General features: G+C 36.5%; 1 protein-coding gene across 1 annotated transcript in view; it reads right to left on the bottom strand.

The window, feature by feature from the left end:
* LRP1B (LDL receptor related protein 1B) overlaps positions 1 to 25,744 on the bottom strand; it is a 1,933,392-nt gene that overhangs the window by 844,837 nt on the left and 1,062,811 nt on the right. The window contains exon 8 of the mRNA XM_003267617.4: positions 1,977 to 2,199. Within this exon, the coding sequence (XP_003267665.2) occupies positions 1,977 to 2,199 (223 nt within the window). The remainder of the gene's footprint in view (positions 1 to 1,976; positions 2,200 to 25,744) is intronic.

The raw sequence follows: 25,744 nt of genomic DNA, 5'->3' as shown, positions 1-25,744 counted from the left end.
CAAAATGTTCTATTTTAACCAGAAAATCTTGCCAGTTCTATAGTTTAAACAAAAACATTTGATTTACCTTTTTAGCATATATGACTCATTACTTCTATTTCTGGTCTTCTTGTATGAGATGTGACTAAAAAAAGACTGGCTTTACATGTTGTTTTTGGGTTTTATCTCACTTCTTCATGCTTAGGTTGGACATAAAATACAAGAATTACTAGGGAGAACTATTCCATGTTATAGTCCGAATAGTTCTTTTGTATGTACATGTTATTCCACAGTATGGGCATGTGCTGTATTTATGTGTGGGTCCAGGCATGTGTGTATTTACTAATATCATTTTCCACCTAGCTGACATCAAATTTACTAAAAATATCTATGGCCCAATTTTGACGTGGGTAATATTTTTGTCCTACAAAAATTATAAGCAAGTTCAAGACTCTTCCCTTGCCATTAGTCTCATGCATGTTTTGCTCAAAGTTTGGGGCCATCAACCAAGGAGGCTGTGGTGATGGGATATCAACATTGTTGTCACATGACTGCCAATTCATAACCCAAGAGAAAAAGCCTGCTACATAAAGAGGCAATCGGTCAAGGTGGAAAATCTGTTCACCCAGTAAAGATAAAATTCACTCACTACCTCCTTATCTTCCTTCAGAAAAGACTGTTTCTCCTAAAATAAGCGCCTCTGCTAATTACTCCCTAGGCAGAGGTAGGAGAAGCCTGGAGCAGTAGGTAAACCATTTTGCCTTCAGCCCCAGTACTTCAAAAACTTTATCTATGTTGGATTATTTAGTGGCAGACTTAGCATGTGTTTAAGGAACAAGCAAAATACAGGCAATAGACATGGGGAAAAAAGAATAAACATTTCAGGCTTTCAAAACTTTTTAAAGTAGTCATGAAAAAATTTATTTGAACTCCCTATCTTCATAACAAGGTTTAATTTTTTAATTGCAAGTAAGTAAAGAGAAAGACCATGATAATCAGCTCAGAGATCAGGTCCTCTAAGGTTGTAACTAAGAGCTTTGAAAGGAATCAAGATTTTTGGGGCAGTTGAAGGTGAGAGAGAAAGCACTGGCCCACCTTTAACATTGACCAGCTTTCCGCCCCCCGCCCCACCCCAAACAGATTAGTGCATCTCTTTATCTGTCAAGGAAGGAGAAAGGATTTCATTTTAAAAGCTGATTAGAAAGTAAAAGTAACTTTAGAGGATAATTACAGAATATACCTGTCTTGCATTGCAAAAGAATCCAAAGAGATTCACGTATTTCAGCTCCATAGACTAAGAATCTCACATAAAATAAGTGCAATCAGTGAGAGAAAATCAGATTTTTAAATGTATTATAGTAAATAAGGCTGATTTCTACTTAGAGTTCTCTTTTAGACATTCACTGAGTGTTGTTTGCAAAACGTTGTAATTCAGCAAAGTAAAAAGTAACACATTTAGGAAGAATTTTGACCTTCATGACTTTCACAGAATTTTCTTTTTAGGAAGTACTTGAATACATCAGAAGTCAAAATTTAATCAAACTTGTTATAATAAAGGTACTTTTGTGAACAGGTATTTGCTTTTGTTAGCAAAATATCTCCAATGCCACATGGGACAGATGATAGTTCAGCTCCTCATGAATGAACTACTTAAATTAGTTTTTAGTAAATAGGCCATAACATCTGACCTATTTTACTACTTGCCTTTCTTGCTAATATAGCATTTTTGTCTTTGTTGGGTTTTTTTGTTTATTTGTTTTCTCTGTTTTTAATAGAAAGGAGAAAGAGCAAGAGGGGCATCTCCAATTTTGTGGAAATATCACAACATCACTGTGAAAAGAACATTCTCCAATATAGGAAATATACTGTAATTTTTACGACTCCTTGCAGCTCGACTTTACAAGAAATTTTCAGTATTGCAAATTTTGGTATTCTTTTTAGTATCATTCCTTTCATTTTATGACCCTAGGAGCATTTTCTAACAAAATGGTACTTACTTGTCTGCCTTGAATGACAGAGTGTCTATTTTTTCCTTGATAGTCCACTACTCCCACACACTCCAAGTAAAGATCTACCCAGTAAACCAATTTGTTGACTAGGTCTAGTGCCAGTGCAGCTGGCTGCTCTGTCTTTGAACCAATTATCCTCGTTCTGTTCATCCCATCCATGTCACATCTCTCCACTTTGGCGACATTCCCGTAGTCAGTAAAGAAAAGTTTTCTGTTGAAAGAAAACTAAATGTTAAAGGGGAGGGTGGGGGAGGGAAGCGTATTTGATGAAGCCATCTGTAAAAAACAGAATTTTTTCTTCTAATTTATTTCAGTGATTACATCTGTTGGCTTCCCATAACCATTTCCATATAATACCACTCATAAACAGAGAAATCTGCTAATGAATATTGCAGGGCATAAGGGAGCAGGTTAACCAACAACTGTAAAATTTCCCCAAAACGAATGATTATAGTGGGTTTATTTTTGTATTAGCAGAAATGTTTCTTTAAGCCTCACAGAGCTAATGCATATCAACCACATTCAGTGTAAGCTTCAGAAGTGAGCCAAGTCACCAGGCCAGGGCATGTGAGCTATCAGCCTTTATCTTCAACCTGCCTTTCAAATTGCCTGGTAATGTTTGTCTCCTATAAAAGTTATTATGTGGAGCTCAATGATGCTATGAGTGGTGGAGAATAGCAAACCTGGAATGGAATTAAGCAGACGGAAAAGCAAATGTGCTCTTTGTAGCAACAGAAATAAAACATAAATAATCAATTCCCCACCGAAACTTATCCCAAATTCTCCCAAATATTCCCAAATCACAAAATTGTATTTAAAAAGTATAGGTCATTTCTTCTCATTTTTTCTTAATATTTAGTTTGGAGAAAAGGCTGAAAAGTAATGTTGACCTCTGACACAACAAATTCTTTCATGCAGTGCTAATGGTGTCTGTCAAAGTTTAAAATGTAACTTCAACACTTCAGTATCTAATATTTGATTAGTATTCACTATGCTTAGTAAACACAAATCAATTTTAATTAACCTGACAATATTTAACAAGATTACCCACTCATGAGACTAAATTACATTTGTAAATAGAAGACCATCTTGCCTTGACTTAAATACAATCTCAAGAATAATCCGATTTACAGTGACTGAGCAATATTAAGATTACCTAGAGTATAAAATATTTGATTTTACAAACTTGGTGAATTAGTTTTTAGTTACTTTTCTCAACATACTTACATTATTTAACAGTATGGGGTATCTTTAAAGCTTAAACATATTATTTAAACTTTAATTTGAATTTAGTTCTCTCTGCTGTGGGAGACACTGACTAATTTTTAAACATTAGTGCATACTCTTTGTAATAGTACAAGCTAGATTTTATTATAAGTACATATTTCACCAAATGTTCTTGAAAGATCAGTTTATCATAAGTTAAAAATGATTTTTTCAAGTGATATTTATTTAGGTGAAGGTCTTTCTAGTCTAGTGAAGAATAAATAAAGGGCACATCCTGCAGTCTCATTGTCATGCTAAATGACCAAATCACTGCTTGGCATGCATGTGTTCCCTCTCCCCCTCCATCTCTCTCTCTCTTCCTGCTTCCATCCTGCATCTCTGTTTTCCTCACTTATAAATCAATTTTTTCATAGTTACTCTGTTTCTATAAGGAGTACCCAGTTTCACTCTTTCTTACTGTAGAACAGTGTTCATTATTCTTGCTACATGAAACTTTTTCTCTTAATGCCTCTCCTTTTGTATTTTTCTTTTCTCAGTGGTTCATTTCACAGAGGTGAAGAGGAGTTGGTGTGCAGGGGGTTTGACTTTGGCCATGGAGAAATGAAGGTTCTGGCTATCATGTGACATGTAGAGACTACGTTTAGATAGCATTATGAAGCAGGCAAGTGCAACTGTTTACATGGTACTTAAGGGGAGAGGTGAGTCTGAAGATGAAGCCTTCTCTAAAGTCATCTTGAGATGACTTAACTGAATGAGATCCCCTGACCCTTGAAAAAAAAAAGAGGAGTCTCAAGACAAGAACCTTGGAGGAACGCTATTAGAGAAATAAGAGTAAAGGAGGTCAGAAGTTAGCGGTAACACAGATGTCCATAGACATCTAAAAAAGAAAATTTTCAGAATAAAAAATTGAGTGGCTGACTGGGTCAATCACTTTACCAAGCAAAAAAAGAAGAATATAGATTAAGAAAATGTCACTGAATCTGATATTCAGTAAAATACTAGCAATTTTTGCCACTTGTGTTTGGGAAGTTTAGTTATGGAGGAATAGTATAAACCAGGTGATGATGAAGGAGTTCAGAAAATGTAAGTTATTCATTCAAGAAATTTTTCATCGATTTTGACCTTCTATTGCAAGAATGATGTAATTGATTCTCATATTTTTTTCTAAATCATAAAACGGATTGAGATAACTCTCTAAGTTTCTGCCAAGCATGAAAAAAAGCACATGTAAACATATGACTGATCAAAATTGAACCTACTCAGACTTTAGATTCCTGACAATGATGAGCTCTGTTCACTTTTGATTGAAATGCAAAAAATCAAAGAGTTCTAAAAAATAATAGCAACGTGACCATAAAGTCACAAATATTGAGTACCTATAGTCACATGATGATGTAAATGTTTATTTGTGTGCTTGTTTTTAGCAGTGTTTAATTTTAGCTTAAAATTTCCTGTTACAGAGAAAAGTTTCATTCCTAGGGCATTCTTTAGTGGAGGCATGGCTGTATTACAATTGGCAAACACAAGCTAACATTTTTGAATATTTAAAATTCAACTATGTCATTTGTAATATAAATGTTGTTGGGTTAAAAATCACTCTCTTCTGTTCTATAAAATATTTTTCCAAATCACAGACAAGTAAATGGTGCTCTGCAAACTCCACGATCCCGTGGATCCTTATGATTTCCCTGAGAGACAAAAGTACCAGATAATTTGTATTTTACAGATGAAACAGGTTCAAAGCCCTTATGGTTAGTCCTTGCTGGAGCCATAAATGTCACATATTTTTGAAAAACTTGTTATTTGGAATTTCAAACTTACACAAAATTTTTAATTTTTAAGAATAGTAGAACGAATGCCTGTACCCGTCATCTAGATTCGCCAGTTGTTGACATTTTGTTCCATTGGCTATTTTATATACTCATTGAGCCACTTCAGAGTAAACTGCGGACATCCTGACTCTTTATTCCTAAACACTTCAGCATCCATCTCTTAAGAGGATTAAGAAAGACAAGGGCTTTCTCTTGTGTAACCACAGTGTATCTCTCATCATCAATCCCTTTAACAATGCGTACAAGGTAGTCCTTATTCAAAATTTGCCTTTTGACAGATAATGTTCTTTATAGAAAAAATTTCTGATTCAGAATCAATTCAACATGATACATTGTATTTAACCGTCTTTTCTTGCTCAACTCCTTTAATCTTGAGCAGTTCTTCAGCTTTCCTTTATTGTTCACGATGTTAATATTTCCAAAGAGTAGACAGGGGTTGTTTTGAAGAATGTTCCAACTTGTCTGATTTTTGTCCTAATGTTGTAATTAGATTATGTTATGCCTTTTGAACTGACATGCAATGATTTTACACTTTATTGTTACTACCCCTAGGGCTTAGAAACAGTGGGAAAGCCCGTGATCCACCCCCAAAATTACACCAAAAGGAATTTCAATGGTGGTTTGGAATCCCATTCATTCCACCATATTCGATGTTTTCTGAACACTTAACTCTCTTAACTTCCAGGGTCCTAGTCTCTTTTTCAGCATCTCCTCCCCCCAGGAACCAAGGGCCCCCAGTTTAGCACTCTCGCTGGAAAACTCATGGTAGGTTGTGGAGACCAGTCCCGATTCAGCCCTATGCCCCATTCCCTTAGGATTGCAATATTAATACTTTTTTTAAATCTTTCTTTGTTCTTACCTGTGTTATCAACTATTTTTTGTTATGCAGCAAAAAGGGGCATTGCTGTTCTCTTGTTCTACATTTATTTTTAAATGTCATTCTAGTTTCCACTAACAAAAATTAATATTAAAAGAAACCAAAATCCAACAACTGTCTCTATTTCTAAGATGTTTAACTATTAGCTCACAAAGGAAAACATTTCTTTCAAATTTTCAATTATTCATCCCGTTCTTTATTTTCATAATGCAGCTTCTCTAGTAAATAGGGTTTTATTGTTTTGGCATCATTATCCTGTCAGATATAGGAAACTGTTTTTGTCTGACATCTTTGCGATCATATGAGCAGCCCTGTTTCACTACGGTCATATAAGTTTTATACAGTTGAGGATAGTAAGAAACTTCAAGTATTATTGGTAAACTTGCCTAACATAAATCAAAAGTCACAAAGGGAGCGCTCATGGACAGTGACAGAGCACTGTGCTTACAGAGTTATGGCACCAATCATTTCTATACTTTAAAGGAAAGCAATTGTTATACACACTGACATCTTAAAGCATGTATTTTTTTAGCTGATTAAAAATAAGAATTACTTTTGCCAGTGATATCCATTTTAAATAATCCTTCTGTACTTTAACTCAAAAAAACATAAAGGAATTTAAATACATCAAACTTCTGTCCATGTCCTTTAACTGCATAGTCAGTCCCTGTCCTTAACTCTTAAATGTTGGTTATAACTTACTGAAGGAATTTAGAAATTTTCAAAAGGCTCTCAAAATGCAATCACTTATCATTCATTTTAACTTTCTAAAAAGTTAGGTTAAACAACAATATTTTTTGAAGTGAAGTTAAAAAAAACAAGGTATTTTACATAACAAGATACAAAATGGGGACTAGCTAAGAGGGGAATAAGACATAAGAGTAGGGAGCCATATATTGCCAGATTTCAAAAGTCATTGCTATGATTAGGGTCTGGCAAACCCTCCATGTTTATTAATTTATCTTAATGAAGACAACTGCTTTCCTTTTTATTTCAGGAAAATGATACATATTTTCCTCAGAAAGGTTTGCACTAGGAACTTTATTTTTTTCTTGTTTTTATAATAACTTAGTGTTATCCAAATAGCATCAATAGTAATATAACCTCATTTTTTATGCCATTGTACCTTGTACAAAACTTGAACAAGAAAGTAATTTTCCACATTATATAGTAATTGAGGTATATTTAGAATTAAAGTAGGAATATTAAATATTTAGCATTGCAATTCTAAAATGCAATTACAAATCTGAAAAAGTAATGAGTCTTTGAAATAAAAGGTTTAAATTCAAATTCTATTAGCTCCTGCCACTTAAAGAATGTGGATAATAAACAATTAAGCTATTTTGTCTGTCTAGCCAAGACTATTCAAGACAGTTATTTATTGATCTTTACTTGTTTGGGGATTTCGCTTTTGTTGTCTGAAAAATCTCTCTTGTACTTGGTTTTCAGTTTATACATAAACACACAGAAATTAAACTTGATCTATGGACTCCCACTGTAGGCTGGCTATTCTATATTCTGGAAACATTCCCACTAGTGATTCCTCCAAAAGTGTACACGTACTGGATATGTCAGGCAATGTGGCTGACCCATTCAACGTCCTTATTTACCTAAACCTGACCCATTTAGTGTTTCTGAGAGGGGCAGCCCTATGCACAATAGTATAATACCATTTATCTCCTCCCTCTTCATAGATAATTAGACCAAGAAGGAATATGGGATTCAAGTGAAACCAAATCACAGGCTGAGAGGAGTCACTAGGACTCTTTCTCTCAATAATCTGAACCGCAAAGTTTGGGGTCCACCTGGTGCACAGCTGCTGTAAAATAGGTGAGGTGAACTGGTAGCATGGGAGGGTGTGAGAGAAAAAATACTGGAACCTGTGTATGAGAGTAAAGGGGCTCTGAGAGGCAAGATGAAAGAAGCCATGTCTCCTTTGAGCGAGGGATTCTCCAGGCCCCAGGAAGTCCATCTTTACTTCCTGTCCTTAGGTCTGTGAATACAGGAGATTATTTGATTCCTCTCAGGAAAGAAATCTCTATTTATTTGAGCTAACTTTGGTAGGTTTCTATACTTGGAAGCCAAAATGCCATGACTAACCCTCCATATTATTTAACGCTCTATTTTAAGATTCAGAAAAATTGTGTTCTAAAGATTTTGAACAAGCAAACATTGAAGCGGCGTCCTTGTCTAGGGTAAATAACCTGGGGTTCATGGTCTCACACCAAGGGAATAGAGGATGCAGACATACAAGAAGTGGGTTTAGGAGTGGAGGTTTACCAGGCAAAGAAAGAGAAAGGAGAATAGCTCTCTCTCCTGCGAGAAAGAGGGGTGCTTGAATGGGACTTCTGGGCCACAAGAGAGTGCACAGCATTTTATAGACAGGCTTGAGGAGGCGGTGTCTGATTTACATAGGGTCCAAAGATTGGTCGGACCAGGTGTGATGTTTGCATAGTGCGAGAGGAAACTGGCCACCTCACCCCAATTTTATTATGCAAATTGGGTCTTCGCCTAGCCAGGGCCATGTTTTCTGCTCCTGACTGCACATGTGGTTGGCAAAAAAAAAAAAAAAAAAAAAGGAAAGATGGTGTCACCATTTTGAACATGCCTAGTGCCAGGTACCCTTTCCTATTGGCACAGTTGTCAGCATTCACCCATGCAGGCTTACAGCTTGCTTGTCTGCGTCTGCGGCTTGATTTTACAGGCTGCTCATTGTTAGAAAAGAAAATGATTTGGGGCTGCTTTTCATTAAAGGGAAAACCTTACTGAGAACTTCCTTACTCTCACTATCTGCCTAAATAATTTCTTTTTCATTCCTATATATCATTCTACTTTAGGGAATATTTCATATTAAAACTTTAAATTAAGGACTCATTTTGTAATTTTCACAAGTAAACCTCATAACCCATTTTGGCACTGAATCAAAATGATATTCATGAAGAAATATTATTTTGGCCTAAATTGAAAACATCTTAAATCTTTTCAGTAGTCTCTAGAGAAAATATAAGGAAGAAGAACATTAATAATGAGCAACAATTTAGAAAAATTATTTTTATCTCTTTTAAATTCAATATATTACTCAAACCACAGATTTTCAAATGTCATTCCCTAATCAAGCTAGCTGAACTGGCAAATACAAATGCAGGCCATCCTTATCCCCACTTCACCCCAACACTGCCTCTCATTGACCTTTTTATTATGAAAGCAAATTAGCTTTTTAGGCCTTTCTTTCAAGTTGCCTTTCATTTTCCATAATCTGAGAGCCAGGAGTTAACTCGGCAAGTAAGAAACCTGACACTGTAAAAGTGGAGCACTAAAAATGTGGAGAAATAGAAAGATTTGTACATTTTTATTATTGATTTATTTTTTCTTTTTATCCATGTCACCGAGATATTTCATCAACGTCTAACGTAGTTTGAAACACGGTGGGAAAAATGCTTAATCATCTCCTCTCCCTAGATTGTCATTGTCTGAGATGGAGTCTAGGCCCTATCAGCAGGAGAAAGGCTGGTACAACTTGATTTGTTTATGATCTATCACTACTTCCCCTTCCTTACTCCATGTCCCTATTCTCTAAGAAAAGAACCACTTGGTTTATGTTCACTTGCTCATTTCCGTCACTCATGGCTACACTTCACTGCAGCTGCCCAATCTAACTGCCCAAGAGGTAATGACACACTGACCTAACATTTGGACTGTGAGGCATCCCTCATGCTTAGGCTGTAATTGAAACTCTATAAACCCACCTCTGTCTTAGATCATATCAGTACTAAATCTTGCAACATTCTCACCCTTCTTTACACAAGTCTCTGCTTAAAGTATAGGACAGGCTAACATTTTGTCCACTGATACAAAGCAACCTCCCCTCTTCCTACCCCAACCCTTCTGATCTGCACTCTGAAACTTTCACTCCATGATCAAGCTCCGTAATATCATAAGATTATACTCTGAATGTTCCAGAATATTATGCTTAAATGGTAAAATCCACTGCTTTGCAAAGATCTCACAAACTGGTTGTATTACTGACAGCACTCATCCTTAAAGAATCATCTACAATCTTCTGATTCTTGTATGTCATTATTTTTATTTCAGTACCCAGGTTTCTTTTTGACCACTCTAAACCAAGGAAGTCAGTATCCCGTAGATATTGAAATGTCTACGGGATAATTAATCCAAAACTTTATTCTTTGTTTCCTTGGCCTCCTCTGTGCCTATGACCTTTTATTTCCAGTACACTTCAACCACAGATTCCCATGGTGATAAATAGTATGCTCTTTGTCTTCACCAGAAATTACCTATCTTCCCAACCACATACAGAATCTCACTCTTCCGCTTGACTGTATGTTTACTATCAGTCTCAGGTACTCCCACTGCAGCACTTTTGGACTTCACTGAGACTGTCCCCGTTGACTCTCTCAACTTTCTCACCAGCCTTCAACTTTTCTTTCTCATTCCTTCTCCATTGTCCCAACGCTTTCATTCACTTCACCTCACATCTCTCAACTCCAGAAGGATAGTCTTGCCTCTTTCTGTCTGCAGAAATAGAGCATACAGAAAGGCAAACCCTTTGTTTTCTTATAGCCCCAGCTAAAATATCTATTTCTCGATCAATTATTTTTTCCTCTCCTCTTGTAAGGCAGAAGCAAGCATCCTCTCTTTTTATTTAGTCCAATGCAGGGCAGAAATAGACACTCAGTCCGTCTTTTTCTCTAAGACCTGACTTCAGCAACTATTTCCCTTTTCTTCTGCATCTTCGACTTCTCCTTTTCTACTAAATGTCATATTCAGCATACAAATTTGCTTTACTATTTATCATTTTAAAACCAATAAAAATTTTCTGTTAACCTTAAACCACCCTCCATTTAGAGTCCTTTTTCTCCACGCTGCATTTACATCCAAACTTTGCTACAAAATTTTTCATACACTTTATTCTTCCCCTTAAGCACACTTCATGACACAATGATACATCATCCAAATTTACCATTCAAATTTTTTTTCTTACAGCAGTTACCAATTATTTTCATGTGGTTAAAACAACGGACTTTTCCCAGCCTCCTTTTAGGACCTCTCCGTAGCATCAGGCCAAATTCATTACTTTCTCCTTTTTGGCATTTTTTTTTCCTTTAGCACTCTCTTGGTTTTCTTCCTACCTGGCTAGTTTTTCCTCAGTTACTTTCTCCACCTCTTCTTTCTACATTAGGTCCAGAATTCTACTAATGGAGTATTTCAGGTTCAGTCTTGGAATCTTAGAATTCTCTCATAGACAATCTTGAATGTTCCAATGACTTTCATTAATGTTACAATAACTCACTAATATTCTAGCCTGTCATCCAAACTTCTGACTCATAAACATAGTTGTTTTGTTGATATTTTGCTGAGATTCTTTTGGATATCTCAAATGTAGCATACCTAGTATTAAATTCCTGCTCTTTCTCTCCAAATCTGTTCCTTCACTTTTCTCCATTTTGGCAAAAAGCGCTTCCTTCTATCCAATGGTTTATTCCAGAAACCAGGCATTCATCCTTCATACCTTCTACTCTATCCTCTATGTCCAACTTATCACCACATCCTGCCAGTTATGTCTTCAATGTATATCTCAAATCTGTATATTTATCTCTTTCTCTGCTCCTCTTCCCTAAACCAAGTAACAGTCATCTGTTACTTAGAAATTTACACCGTATCTCAGTTTCTTAAGCCATTTTTCTTATCGTAGCCAAAGAGATCACATTAACATGAAAGGTAGATTACGTGTTATAAACCTTCCTATAGCTGCTGAGAGAAATAGGAATCAAATCTTACAGTCCTAACATTACTAACAATGGCGAACATGAGCTGGTTTCTGCCTCTCTCTCCAGTTTCACCTAGCGGTATCTTTCCTCACTCCTAACACCTTGGACATCCAGTCCAAATACCTTGGTTGTCTTTCTGTTCCTTAAAAAATCCAAGCATTTTCTCCCTTTCTGCACTTCCTATAGATTTTCCCTTAGCCTAGAAGTTAATGTCTGCTATGATTTTCCAACCTTGGCTTTAGTTTTCAACTTAGATGTCAGTTCCTGTGAAAGATCTTTTCTGTTTTTCCAATATCAGTTAGATCTACCTGACATAATCTCATGGCATTCTGTATTTTTATAACACTACTTCTTATTTTACTTGCATAAAATAGATACACACACATATAAAGTTGTTTAAAATCTATTAAGCAGACTACAACCTCCAAGAGGCTATATTTGCTTTATTCAGTGTTATATGCTTAGAACTTAGCCGTATGTCTGCACATACTAAGTTCTCTCTCTTTCTGTCTCTCTCTCTCTCTATATATATATATATAAATATGTTTTACATATATATATATAACACATTTATTACATATATATAATTTTTTTTCATCTGGCCTTTGACAGGCTCTTTATAAATTTCCTCATATGGAAATAATAAGATATAAGACTCAGACTTGAAGTTAGGTTAAAGGGTAAAAAATAAAGATAAGACCATTCTAGCATAGAAAAATACGTTTTCCGGATTAGACAGCATAGCTCACTGGAATTATATTTCAGGCCTAAATTACTAACTAATCATAGATTATTACTTTGTTCAGTTCGTTTTCATTGTCCTTTTTGCATACAGTTCCCTTGGAGAACTTGTTAGGAGTAGTGATTAGTTCAGGGTTAGATTTGAGTATTCCTGTATCTAGCCAATTTTCATCTTTAATGACATTTCTTCAATATTCACTTTATGTTACCTATGATATCAGACTGTAACAGAACTCGGATGTATTCCTAAAAGGGTTAGACTGGCTCTCAAATCTAGCACAAGTTTTGCTTCTTTGTTTACTTTATATAAGCAACCCTAATTTTAAGAATAAAATACTGTTCCCTGTGAGGAGGATGGATTAAAAGTGTTGGGTGATGGATAGGGAGATACCAGTTTGGTAGTTATGCACTAATGTAGAAAGTAGAAATGGAAAAGAGAAGAGATTCAAAAAATAATTTGGAGACTGAGTCAGTAGGATTTCATAATTAAAACTGAATAGAGGCAAGGATTTCAATTGAGTAAAGAGCAGCATTCCAATATAATATTAATTTTCACATAATATATTTTAACTTAGTGTTCTTTCGTATTTTTCCCAATAAGTCTACTTGTTTTATAAGATCTCAAAGTGTCATTCCATTTAATACAAAGAATGAAGTTTATGTTTTGGCATATTACTTTTCATGACCAAGGGCAGTACTATTTTAGGACTCCTTCAGGGATCAGGTTTCAGGATACCAGTATTGAAAAGCTCATGCTCAATATAGGTGATTCATGTGGAACAGTAAAGGATTTGATGTAATATACTAGAATTCAAAAGTTGCTCTTTGAGATATACAGAGGTGTGTAACCTGATTCTGCACTTAAGGAAGTCCTATTGGCTCGTGAGGGCATTGTTCTGAGCTGAAATAACACAGATGGCTGTCTCAGAAGTGACTAAGGTAAGTATCCACGAAGTTGTGGACTGCTGAACAAACCTGGTTCACCACTATGCTAAATACCAGTTAGCTGAACTGTCAATTTCTGTTTCAAATTCCTACTAAAAGGAGGAAAACAGTGTTGAAACATGAAACTTTAACTACAGCACAGCTTTCTTTTATAGTATTCATTGTTTATACTTGTGTACACATCTCATTTTGATGTTGGAACACATTGTGCAATAATATCGCAGTGATGATAAAATCATATGATTATACAGATTAAATCACACTGTAGAAAGATCAAGATTTCTTTGTTCAGTGCTCACTGTCCTTGCTGCGAGCGGTAGATGTACTTAGAAAAAAGTAAGGCAAAAGTTCTGTAAAGCAATACTTTCTTTATGATGGTTTTATCTAAATTTGTTGGTTTAGTTTTAGGCAGGAATGCAGTATCAAGCTCAAGTTAAGTGTTTAAGACTAAAAAGGCCAAATGAAGCTGGTGAAGGGAAACAACTGTCCTCACTCCATTGGCAAAACATGCATTTTGATAATTGCAGATGCTTCTAGGCCAAGGTTTCTTGACCAGGTTGAGCTTCAGGGGTTCCATCAACAACCAGCTGTGTAGGGCTGTGTTGGCAGGTATGCCAGCAATTATATATTCCTACAGGTGCATTTTTCTGGCAAGAGGATTAATACTTGAAAAGGTAAATGTCCATGCTCTAAAATAGTGATTCTTAAACTATATTGTGCATAATAATCACCAGGGGAGCTTGCTGAAATCTCCAATTCCTATAATCACTGTGGTGGGAAATTTGGCAGTATCTAACAACATTAAATATTCATTTACCATTTGATCCAGCAATTCTTGTTTCTAAAATTCAACCTGAGGATGCATCTTAACAAATAAGAAACAGCACATACACTAAGTTATTTACTGTAACCTTATTGATAATAGCAAAATATTAGAAACATTTTTTAACCAGCCCTGTCTTCCCTGGCTGTTTATTAATTTCTTTCCAGAAAACTAGACCCTAGGTTCTGAGACTACAACAGGGAATTCTAAAGCACCTGGCCTCCACCTCTAGAGAAAATACAGAGCAAGACCAATGAGGATAAAGATGCTTTTGAATTTATGAATACTTAGGGATGACTGAGATGTGTAGCTCTGCAGATTGTTCATTGAATGATAGGTGGATGCAATGTCTGGTAACAAGCTCTTGTTAGTCTCATAATCAAAGAATTTAAAATAGTAGGCTAGGCTGGGTGCGGTGGCTCAAGCCTGTAATCCCAGCACTTTGGGAGGCCGAGTGGGCAGATCACGAGGCCAGGAGTTCGAGACCAGCCTGGCCAATATGGTGAAACCCCATCTCTACTAAAAATATTAAAAAATTAGCCAGGCATGGCAGCGTATGCCTCTAGTCCCAGCGACTCGGGAGGCTGAGGCAGAAGAATCACTAGAACCCAGGAAGTGGAGGTTGCAGTGAGCTGAGATTGTGCCACTGCACTCCAGCCTAGGTGACTGAGCGAGACTCCATCTAAAAAAATAAATAAATAAAAATTTTAAAAAAAGTAGGCTATGCGATAATGGTATTTTGTCCCAATTTTTGCAATTTATTACATATAGGCCAATTAGTTTTTCAAAGAAAACATATTGTTTCAATCACACTTGGATTAGAATTCTTCCCGTGAAGGTCTTAGATTATTGTTTGCTGCTCAGTCTTCATGTCTTTATTTTTTCTAATATCAGGTTTGATGATATTCAGTTTATGTGTTAATTTGGCAAGGTATAGTCCACAGTTACTCAAACTCTAATCTAGGTGCTGTTTTGAAGGTATTTTGCATCTATAGTCGTCTGTCTTTAAGTAAAGATGATTATCTTCAACACTTTGGTGGGCCTGATTTAATCAATTAAAAGAATTTAAGAGCAGAACTGGGATTTCCGCTGAGGAAGAAGTTCCTTCTGTGGATTACTGCATCAGCTCTTGCCTAAGAGTTCCAGCCTTCCCTTCCCGATTGCCTGCCCTACAGATTTCAATCTAACTAGCCAGACTCCCAAGTGCCTAAGCCAATTTCTTATAAGAAATCTTTCTGTATTTATATATCTTACTGGCTCTGTTTCCCTGATAGAATTTTGACTAATACAGTATCCAAAATTCTTTTGGAGACCACTTCTCTGCCAGTTTCTGTCTACTTGATTTGGGTAAAACTCCAATCTGAGTCAATCTCAGAACTTGAGTGAGAGCGTCAGGTAGGAATTTTTTTTTTTTTTAAACTATTGGACCCAAATGAAATTTGAGCCATTAAATTTCCTTTTTTTTTAAGCTTATTTGGATGAAGTTTCCTAACACAACTAAAAACTACTTATTTTATAAATATGCATGGTTGAGGCAAATGGTAACTGGAACACTTACCATCACTACGGGAAAAACAGAAGTCAAATGTTCCACTGTCAAGTGTATTGAGGCCATTCTAAATAAATTGTATTATCTATCATGAACCTAGTAAGCAGTGTCTAAGACTGGCATTATTTGTAAAATGGAAAATGCTATGGTTTGAAATTTCAGTTTAGAATATCTGTCCAGTTCATTTTTTTTTTTTTCCTTAAGAAAAAAGCCCTTCATTCTCCCACAGAATTTCACTCCTGCAGTCCAGCTTCGTTGACGTGGCAGAACCTTCACCCCTGCCTCCTTTTCCTAGCTAATTAGACCAGTGCTGAATGGCCAGCCCTGTGGCATCTAATACATTAGTTGGACTGAGTCAATCAGCTTATTTGACTTAGGTTTTTAAAACCGTGACACAGAAAGCTGGGAGTGGTTGATGGCTTGAACAGACATATAAAGCAAGGGCATCGGTCACTGTATCTGAGGCATGTGTAAGTGCAACAGAAAAAGCCTGCCAAGCGGGAGAGAGAAAGAGAAATGAAGCAAGCATGAAGAAAGAAGTGTTCTCTTTCTCTTTGCTCATATATAACCTTTGAGTTGTCCCAGGGAATGTGTTAAGGCCGCTTTTAACTATTATATTAAATAGTGGTTCTACTAACCAGAATTTACAAATGGTAAACAAAGACTGCAAATAATGCTGTCAATTAAAAAAAAAAGAATTCAAACTGTAGCGCTAATTGTAGCAAATGAAAATAAACTCTGAGTTAATGTTGCCCTCTATATTACCATGACAAATTCTCTTTTCTCCACATTGGATAGTGAGATTATTAAAGTATAACAGAGACCTAGGGAGATAAAATGCTTTGCCCAGGATCATGCAGATAGGTAATCACAGGGTTTGATTTAAAACTCCAGGCCTCTTAATGTATGGAAATGTACTATACTCAATTTCCTCCCAATATTTTTCTGTTCTGTATAGTATCATGTACTTATAAACTAACACTTTCTTATAGTTCTATTTACATTGAATTTTGACTATCATTTGCAAGTATAAAAAACAAAACAAAACAAAACAAAAACAGTATTCAGACTTCCTGTCTTTCTTTTCCAATTGGAAGGTAAGAGCTCTGGGAAAAGGAGTCAATTCTCTCTATAGCACACAAAACATTTTCTGTATCTAATAAACACAAATGACAGCAATAACAACACTGCACTTTTGAGTTTCTACTGAAGTACTGGGACAACTGAAGTAACTGTAGGCAGAGCTGTAATGTGCTGAGAGACTGTGAAAGGTTAATTGATGCATGTGCATTATTCATCAGTTTTCCTACATATGTAAATAAGGATGATAGCACGCCTAAGTGCTACAAAATTGCGAACTGAAAGTGAGCACAACAGACTCACAAGCCTTTTATATTTCAGCACACTATAATAATCCTGCAAGCAATAATGCTCTAAAAAGCCTTAATCTTTAGTTTCCTTCCTTCCCTTCCTTCTCTCTTTTCATGAATAGATATGATCAACTATTCAAAGACAGCCCTATTTTAGTTAGAACTTACACTAGTCTGTATACAAATTTTCATAATCATTAATAAGTAGTAGTTGTTAGCGCACTGGATTCGGGAAAATTAATTTTATGAAGACTATGTAAAAACCTTGTCAAAGATGATCTCATTGATCATGAGGTATACTATTAGGTTGGTGCAAAAGTAACTGTGGTTTTGCCGTTAAAAGTAAATCGTTTTGAATCCAGCATTAGATTCTAAGAAATTTGAGAGCAAGGACTATAATCTTTGTGGAATAATCCTAGATATAAATCATGTCCAATTTTTAAAGGACTTGTTCAATATCATTATGTCTAAATTTTTATGCCAATATGCTCCACTAATACGTGTCTAGTGTCAAAAGGAAATAGCTTGACAAAAATAGTTTATTTCAATATAAGCTATACGCTAAATAGAGCTCAATCTTTTGGAATCATGATCAGCTCACATTCAGGATATAAAACCCTATTGGAAAGCAAACAGATTGGGCACACAGAAATTGATCAAGAAGCCCTTAATGGTGGGAGGATATGGCGAGCAGACTTTTGGGGATCCTAGGTTTATCCCTCTCTGGCAGGCACTTGCTGTTCATGCCTTGATTTGTTTGCTCATGCTTTGGTGTTTTCTCCGAAATTCCAAGTTCTGCTGTCTGGTATTCCTAAACTTTCTGTAGTTAGCAAAATCTTACTGATTTTGCTTCTTAGTGGCTGGTTCTGTTTTTTCTGCATCCTTATATTTTTGGTTCCAGCCTTGTGACCCTGTCTTTAGCTCCTTAATATTATTTTGTTTCATAACCGGCTTTTCCTGTCTTAAAAGTAAATAATAGGCCGGGCGCGGTGGCTCACGCCTGTAATCCCAGCACTTTGGGAGGCTGAGGTGGGCGGATCACCTGAGGTCGGGAGTTCGAGACCAGCCTGACCAATATGGAGAAACCCCGTCTCTACTAAAAATACAAAATTAGCCAGGCATGGTGGTGCGTGCCTGTAATCCCAGCTACTTGGGAGGCTGAGGCCGGAGAGGCGCTTGAACCTGGGAGGCGGAGGTTGCGGTGAGCCGAGATAGTGCCATTGCACTCCAGCCTGGGCAACAAGAGTGAACGCCATCTCAAAAAAAAAAAAAAAAAATAGTAAATAATATTCTATTTCTGATTAACCTTGACATTACGACTTAAAACAACTCCTTGAACAAACGTGGTAGCATATGCAAAAGTAGTGTAAAAAACTTCAGAGACAGCTATTAATTTATTCTTTCATTCATCAAATACTTACTGAGCATCCATTTTGTTAGGCACTGTACATGTCAGGCTTGGTAAAAGATGGTGCATAGAAAAGACACAGATTGACCTGTGTTTTAATTTCAACTCTGTCTCTATTTCATTCTGAGGAAGTTACAGTAGTATCCCCATATCCTTGATTTCACTTTTGGAGATTTCAGTTACTTATGGTCAACTGCAGTCCAGATATTAAATAGGAAATTTTAGAAATAAACTTCCTAAGTTTTAAACCGCAGACCATTCTTAGCAGTGTGATAACCATCCTGCTCTTACCTGCCTGGGATGTGATGCTTCCCTTTCTCCAGCATAGCCACCTTGTATAAGGTCCCCGCCCCTTAGTCCTCTCAGGTAGCTAGAACCACAGGCACACACCACCATGCCAGATAAATTTTTGTAATTTTTGTAAAGATGGGATTTTGCCATGTTTCCCCAGCCAGTTGTGAACTCTGGAGCTCAAGCAATCCTCCTGTCTTGGCCTCCCAAAGTGCTGGGATTACAGGCATGAACCACTGCACCCAGTAGAGAATTTGGTTTGAGTATCGTGTTGATGCTTAAAATGTTTGGGATTCTGGAACAGTTCAGGTCTCAGATTTTTGTATTAGAAATATACAATTTGAATATACAGGGTTCAATACTATCTGTGATTTTAAGGCACCCTCTGGGGGTCCTGGGCTGTATCCCCTGTGGATAAGGAGTAACTGCCACACTTAACTTCTGAGCCCCATCTTTTTTATTCATAAAATTTAAAAAAAAGAATAATGCCTAAGAATGAGGTTGAAAGAATTAAATGAAATGCAATGTTTAGCATGTAGAAGACACCCAATGTGAACATGTTTCCCTCCTTCCTCTCTTACGCACTTCGTGTTTCATAGGGTGCTCTTTCTTGCAAGGCTTTTTAACTAAGATTTGGGGGTGATGATAGGCAATAAAGGTAATTTTATATATACAGGTTTCAAGGAATAAATGTCAGTTTACTGGAAGAATAAGAACTTGCCTCAAAAAGGTTGATTTCTATGGTGGGTGGTGGGTAGGGAAAAATAGCTTGGTGAGTCTCATTTGCATATTAAATTAGCTACTGAACTCTATTAATAGAAAAATTTAGGCTATAGAAGAAAAAGTGAGATACTGCTAAGAGGCACAGTAGAACTTTAATGGAACTGAGCTGTCTCTAGTAATACACAAGCCCATTGCTGGGTACTGGTGATAAAAGCTGAGAAAGGTCCAACTCCATGCCACCAAGATTCTCAGATTTTTTCACAGATTTGCCAGACAATACCTACAAACTGAATCTGCAGAGAGCTCTTTGAGAAAATACAAATGGATTTTTCAAATAAAAGGTTACCAGCAGATACAATATTGTCAATGCTTTTTATAAAGATTTTAATGAAATTCTATATTAAAATTACCTTTTTGTCTCAATAAAAATATGATCTAGTCATGACAAAGGAAAAAAGATAAAGGAACAGTTCTCTGTGTGAAATGGAAAAGAGAAAGTCTCTATAGCTCCATTCCAAGACAATTCTTATTTACATTTGTATAAATAATTGAAAAGAAACAGCACACTGAGAATCTCCAAGTTAGCAACGATACTAAGCTTTTACTAAAAGAGTAGTGAAATGCCAAGTCAATGTGCATCAACTGTAGGAAAATCTCAAGAGGCCATAGCTTGGCAGAAATCTGTCATGTGAGGTTCAAATGAGCAAGTGTAAGGTAATCCTTTTAGGGAACGAATTCCAATGATTTGGATAGAAAGCTGAGCTCTTCTCTTATTACTTATTCAGTTGGTCCACACAGGTGATCTCATCTTACTATCTTTCTTCTACTTGGTTTGTGGAGACTACAATCAGAATACATGACTGTCTGAGGACATCAGCCTAATGTGCTGCAGTGGCCAAAACAGGTGGGGAATAATCAAGAGGAGTATTAGAACAAAATGGAAAATATTATCTTACCCATGTAACTCTTATCATGGAGAATTGTAAGTGGAGTGCTATGTTTACTTCTAGTTATAGAGCTTTTAGAAAGCGGTAATAAACCTCACTGAAGGCTTTACCATAATCCATGATCAGGTGTGGCAGTAGGGGTAGAGTATAGGGTATTACTGGGGTAGACAGGTGTGTTTTTCTTATAGAAATGCAATACCATGATTAGGATTCTGAACATGTAGGGACAGGTTAAAAAATGACTATGAATAAAATGAATAAAACCATTGCATTTTAATAGACACTATCAGGCACAACTCATTGTGACCGTCTTCACCCTGTTATGAGCATGGGCCAAAGTGGCCATATTTTATGTTATGTGATCCCATTCTGATCCTCCCCAACCACCACCTTTGATCACAAGCAACCAATCAAGAATATGCACCTGACCCAAGAGTAACAAATATATGCCCTATGCATTAACTAATGACCCAAGCTAATCAAATTATTTCTTTGGAGATTTTGAATCAAGGAGTCTCCAATTGTTAAAAGTGGGAGAAAGGTGGAAGAATATTCTTATAAGAATATTTGAATAGCAAAACCCATTTCTATTAATAGCTTTAGTCTCCATTAATCTTTCACCTTGGTTATAAATTTCCTATATCTAAAAATATAACTAAATTTGTATTACCGTTGTTTGAGAAGTAGTATTCTAGCAATTAAACAAGTCTAAAGAAAACATAGAAAAGGCATAAAAATGTTAGCTAGAACTTAACATATTTAATATTCAGACTGTGGTAAAATGAATGGAGGTAAAATGAAGAAGAAGGGACAGGAATGATAAAAAGCAAAATACAACTTTGCCCAATGAATAGCACAGTACTAAATAAGGCTAAGTTTTTACTTTACCCTAAGAGATGCAGCATAGCATAATGGTTAAATTTATGGGCTTAAGGCAAAAACTACTGTCATGGTTTGAATATTTGTCCCCTCTGAAACTCATGTTAAAAACTTAATTACCAATGTGGCGACGTTAAAAGGTGATGCCTTTAAGAGGTGATTGGGTCATAAGAGCTCTGCTTTTATAAGTGGATTAATCCATTTATGGATTAATAGGTTAATGGATTAATGGGTTATCACAGGAGTGGGACTGGTGGCTTTATTAGAAGAGGAAAAGAGATCAGAGTTAGTGTTCAGCCCCCTTACCATCTGATGCCCTGTGCCACCTCAGGACTCTGCAGTGAGTCCTCATTGGCAAGAGGGCCCTCACCAGATTCACCCCCCGACCTTGGACTTCACAGCCTTCATTCAGAACTGTAAGAAATACATTTTGTTTCTTTATAACCAGTTTCAGGAATTCTATTATAAGCAACAGAAAATGAGCTAAGACAACTATTTTTATTAAAAACCTGGTTCTAATATTTATCAGCTGGGAATAACTTACTTAACCTTTCTGTGGTTCTATTACCTTATCTGCAAAATAGAGAAAATAACAATACTTTTATATGGTTGGTGTGAGGATTAAACAAGTAAATAGATAAGCAGTTCTTAGTAGAACTGGTATTTGAATAAAAATCTTAGCATTGAAAAAATGTTTTTATTATTATTAAAAGCTGAAAAATTAAATAGATCTGTTCATGGATTCATAAATATCACAAGAAAAATTGGTGTCTAACTTTAAAAATATGTTTTTATGGAAAATGATAGTACCTTTTGATACAGAATTGGTTAGAGGGTACAAAAGTTTCACCCAGTGTGCGCATTCCCATTATCTTATGAGGAGTCTAGATATGCCAAATGAATTTCAGAACAAGCAAAAATGTTAAGGAACGTTATTTAAAAGCATTTTTATTGTACTGACAATGTATGTTAAACTGAAAATGTAAGTAATAAACCATAGAGAAACGGCAAACTTCTACCAATTATATTTTGTTGTTGCATGTTATAGTACAATTTATATATACTTTGCTGTGGTCTCAGATTCAGAAGGAGAGTAAATAAAAAGATTCCTTTTGTGGGGGTAAAATGTACCTATCTTTATTTCATCATTTATCATTTTGTGTGAGTCTTGTCTATAGATACTTCTGTTTCTTTTTTTTTTTTTTTTTTTTAGATGGAGTCTTGCTGTGTTGCCCAGGCTGGAGTGCAGTGGTGCCATCTCGGCTCACTGCAAGCTCCGCCTTCCAGGCTCACGCCATTCTCCTGCCTCAGCCTCCCGAGTAGCTGGGACTACAGGCGCCCACTACCACGCCCGGCTAAATTTTTGTATTTTTAGTAGAGACGGGGTTTCACCGTGTTAGCCAGGATGGTCTCTATCTCTTTTGTTTTTTTTTTTTGAGACGGAGTCTCGCTCTGTCGCCCAGGCTGGAGTGCAGTGGCGCAATCTCGGCTCACTGCAAGCTCCGCCTCCCGGGTTCACGCCATTCTCCTGCCTCAGCCTCTCCGAGTAGCTGGGACTACAGGCGCCCGCCACCACGCCCGGCTAATTTTTTGTATTTTTAGTAGAGACGGGGTTTCACCGTGGTCTCTATCTCCTGACCTCGTGATCCGCCCACCTCGGCCTCCCAAAGTGCTGGGATTACAAGCGTGAGCCACCGCGCCCAGTCTCTGTTTCTTAAATAAAAGCTTCTTATGGAGTAGAGCCATGCTTTGCGTTTCTTGCTTTTTTCCTAATTTATTATACTGAAAGTTTTCGAACCTTAAATTCAAGGAATACCTTTTGTCTAGACTCACCAATTGTTAAAATGTTGCCCTAAGAGAGAAGGTAGGGAGAGGTAAAGAGGAGAGAAAGAGACATGGGTGGGGGGAGGGAGAAAAACTGTGTTTGTGTTTATTATACACATATATAGACAAACATTGTTTTCCTGTTGAACCTTTTAAAATAAATTGCAAACTTCATACTTCACTTCATGTGTCTCCTAAAGAATAGAACATTTTTATAATGTAACCTCTTATAGACTGAATTTTGTCTCTCCAAAATTTGTGTGTTGAAACCTTAACTGTTAGTACCTCAGAATGTGACTGTATTTGAAAATAGGACTTTAAAGAGGAAATAGTTAAAATGAGGACGTTAGTCTGCACACCAATCTAATGTCCTTGTGAGAAGAGAAAATGAGGACCCACAGAGAGGCATCAGGAATGCACACACCGAGTTAAGACCACGTGAGGACGTGGCGAGAAGGTGACCATCTGCCAGCCAAAGAAAGAGAGAGGCCTCAAGAAACCAAACCTGCTAACATCTTGATCTGAGACTATCAGCCTTCAGAACCATGACAAAATGAATTTCTGTTGTTTAAGCCACCAAGTCTGTGGTATTCTGTTATGGCAGACCTAGCAAACTAATCCCTAACCGTGTTACCATTATGACAACCAATAGTCTAATATGGATACAATAGCATTGCCTAATATACAGTCTATGCTCAAATTTGTCTTTTATTATAGTTTTTAATTCAAGTTTTAATCAAGAATCACTCATCGCAGTTGTTTTTCATCTCCTTCACCTATTTTAATCTAGAATAGTTTCCCTACCATTCCTTGTAGACACTGACCTTTGAAGAATTCCAGGCTAGATAAAATGCCCAAGGATATAGAATTGTCTTTTTGTTTCCTCGTGGTTAGATCTGGGTTACATATTTGGCAATACGACACGGGCAATATTGGTGGTTTTCATGCATGCCAGAGGGAGCATCAGGTCTGCTTGTTCTCTAATTGGTGACGTTAATTTTGATCACTTGCTTAACTATTTTCCAGATTTGCCTCTGTAAAGGTAACTTTCCCCTCTATTAGTTAATAAGCCATCTGTGGAGTGATAGTTTGAGAGTATATGAACGTTCTCTATTTTTTAGAACATGTCACCCATTGATTTCAGCAGGTATTAGTGTTTCTTGACTGGATCAAAAGCATATGTATTAACAATTGGAAGTAATGATTTTCTACATCTAAATTTCTTAGAAATGTATTGAAAGCATTATTTCCTAAAGAAGAGCTTTCCCTTGTGATTTGCCATTTCTTTAATTACATTAATTTCACTTCTACTCAATGAGTCTCTTTCTATTAATGTGTCATAACCCATTACTATCATTATCTTTTTGATGTGTAAATTGTTCAAAATTGGATCAGTTAGAGTTCCAGGACCTTTTAAGCTTTGGTTACATAACACAAGGCCTAATGCAATAAGCATATATTTAAAAAGTAAAAATAAAAATAAAAACAATTAACTGAATTGAACTAATCAGGTTATTTTAAGGAGATTAGTATAATATTGTGTGTGTGTGTGTGTGTGTGTGAGTCAAGAACAAAAGAAAAGCAATACAAAGTAAAAGTCTGCACAAATAGGTCATATGAGGACCACCACATTGCTCAGTGTTCCTGCAAGGGAACCCAACAATGAACCAGCCCATTTCATTCAATCCATCTCTTCATGCACAGACACCCTCAGAAGCCAGCCAATGGAAATTCCTTCAACACAAAGCAGGGTGGTATCAAACATATCACTAGAAGATTGCTTACTGCTCTGCACACCAATGGTTCCATTGCTGCCAACAATACATAATACTTGTGGAAATGAGAAGGAACATATTGGTGACTGTTGAAATGGGCTAGAAAAAAAGTGTTTGCAGAAAATAGGCATCCCACTTACATACCACTGATGGTAAATATAGGCCTGTAGTGGCAGAAATGTAGATTCATCAATCTGAGTTTCAGGGAAATAGAATGTGGACTAGAGTTGATGAAACCAGTTGATTGTCTCCAAACTTTCATTCCTTATAAATAGAGTGAAGTCTATTCATTCAGAAATATTAGTGTGTATATATTTGGTGTATTATACTGGTACCCAGGACATACTGTACTAGGATGATGTTCATTCCTTTTGATTTGTGGTCTGTCTTGTGCTCCCTTTCTTCCCATCTCCAAGTCAGCCTATCAGACCTGGAGCAGAGAGCAGCAAGGGAATACATGGCGGTCCTACCAAGACTTTCTGTTAGGAGGGAACATCTGTCCATACAGGTTAGAACCCCTAAAACAGATGTATTCCACCTATGTAATGGTTACTTTCAATATCTTAGTGCAAAATTTATAAGCATTTTTATGCAGATAGGGGCATATTCACCTACTTCAGGTTAATCTAACCTCCAAATATTCACACAGCACCTACTAGGACACAGCAATGTACAATAAGCAAAAGCTAGACAGGTAAAAACAACACACAGTTCTGCCAGCAAGGAGGTCAGAGAGGATTAAGAGATCATTCATTC

This window comes from Nomascus leucogenys, chromosome 20 (genome assembly GCF_006542625.1).
Source record: "Nomascus leucogenys isolate Asia chromosome 20, Asia_NLE_v1, whole genome shotgun sequence".
NCBI classification, from domain to species: Eukaryota; Metazoa; Chordata; class Mammalia; order Primates; family Hylobatidae; genus Nomascus; species Nomascus leucogenys.
The sequence above is the reverse complement of the archived record's forward strand: the minus strand, read 5'-3'. Positions and strand labels throughout refer to the sequence as shown.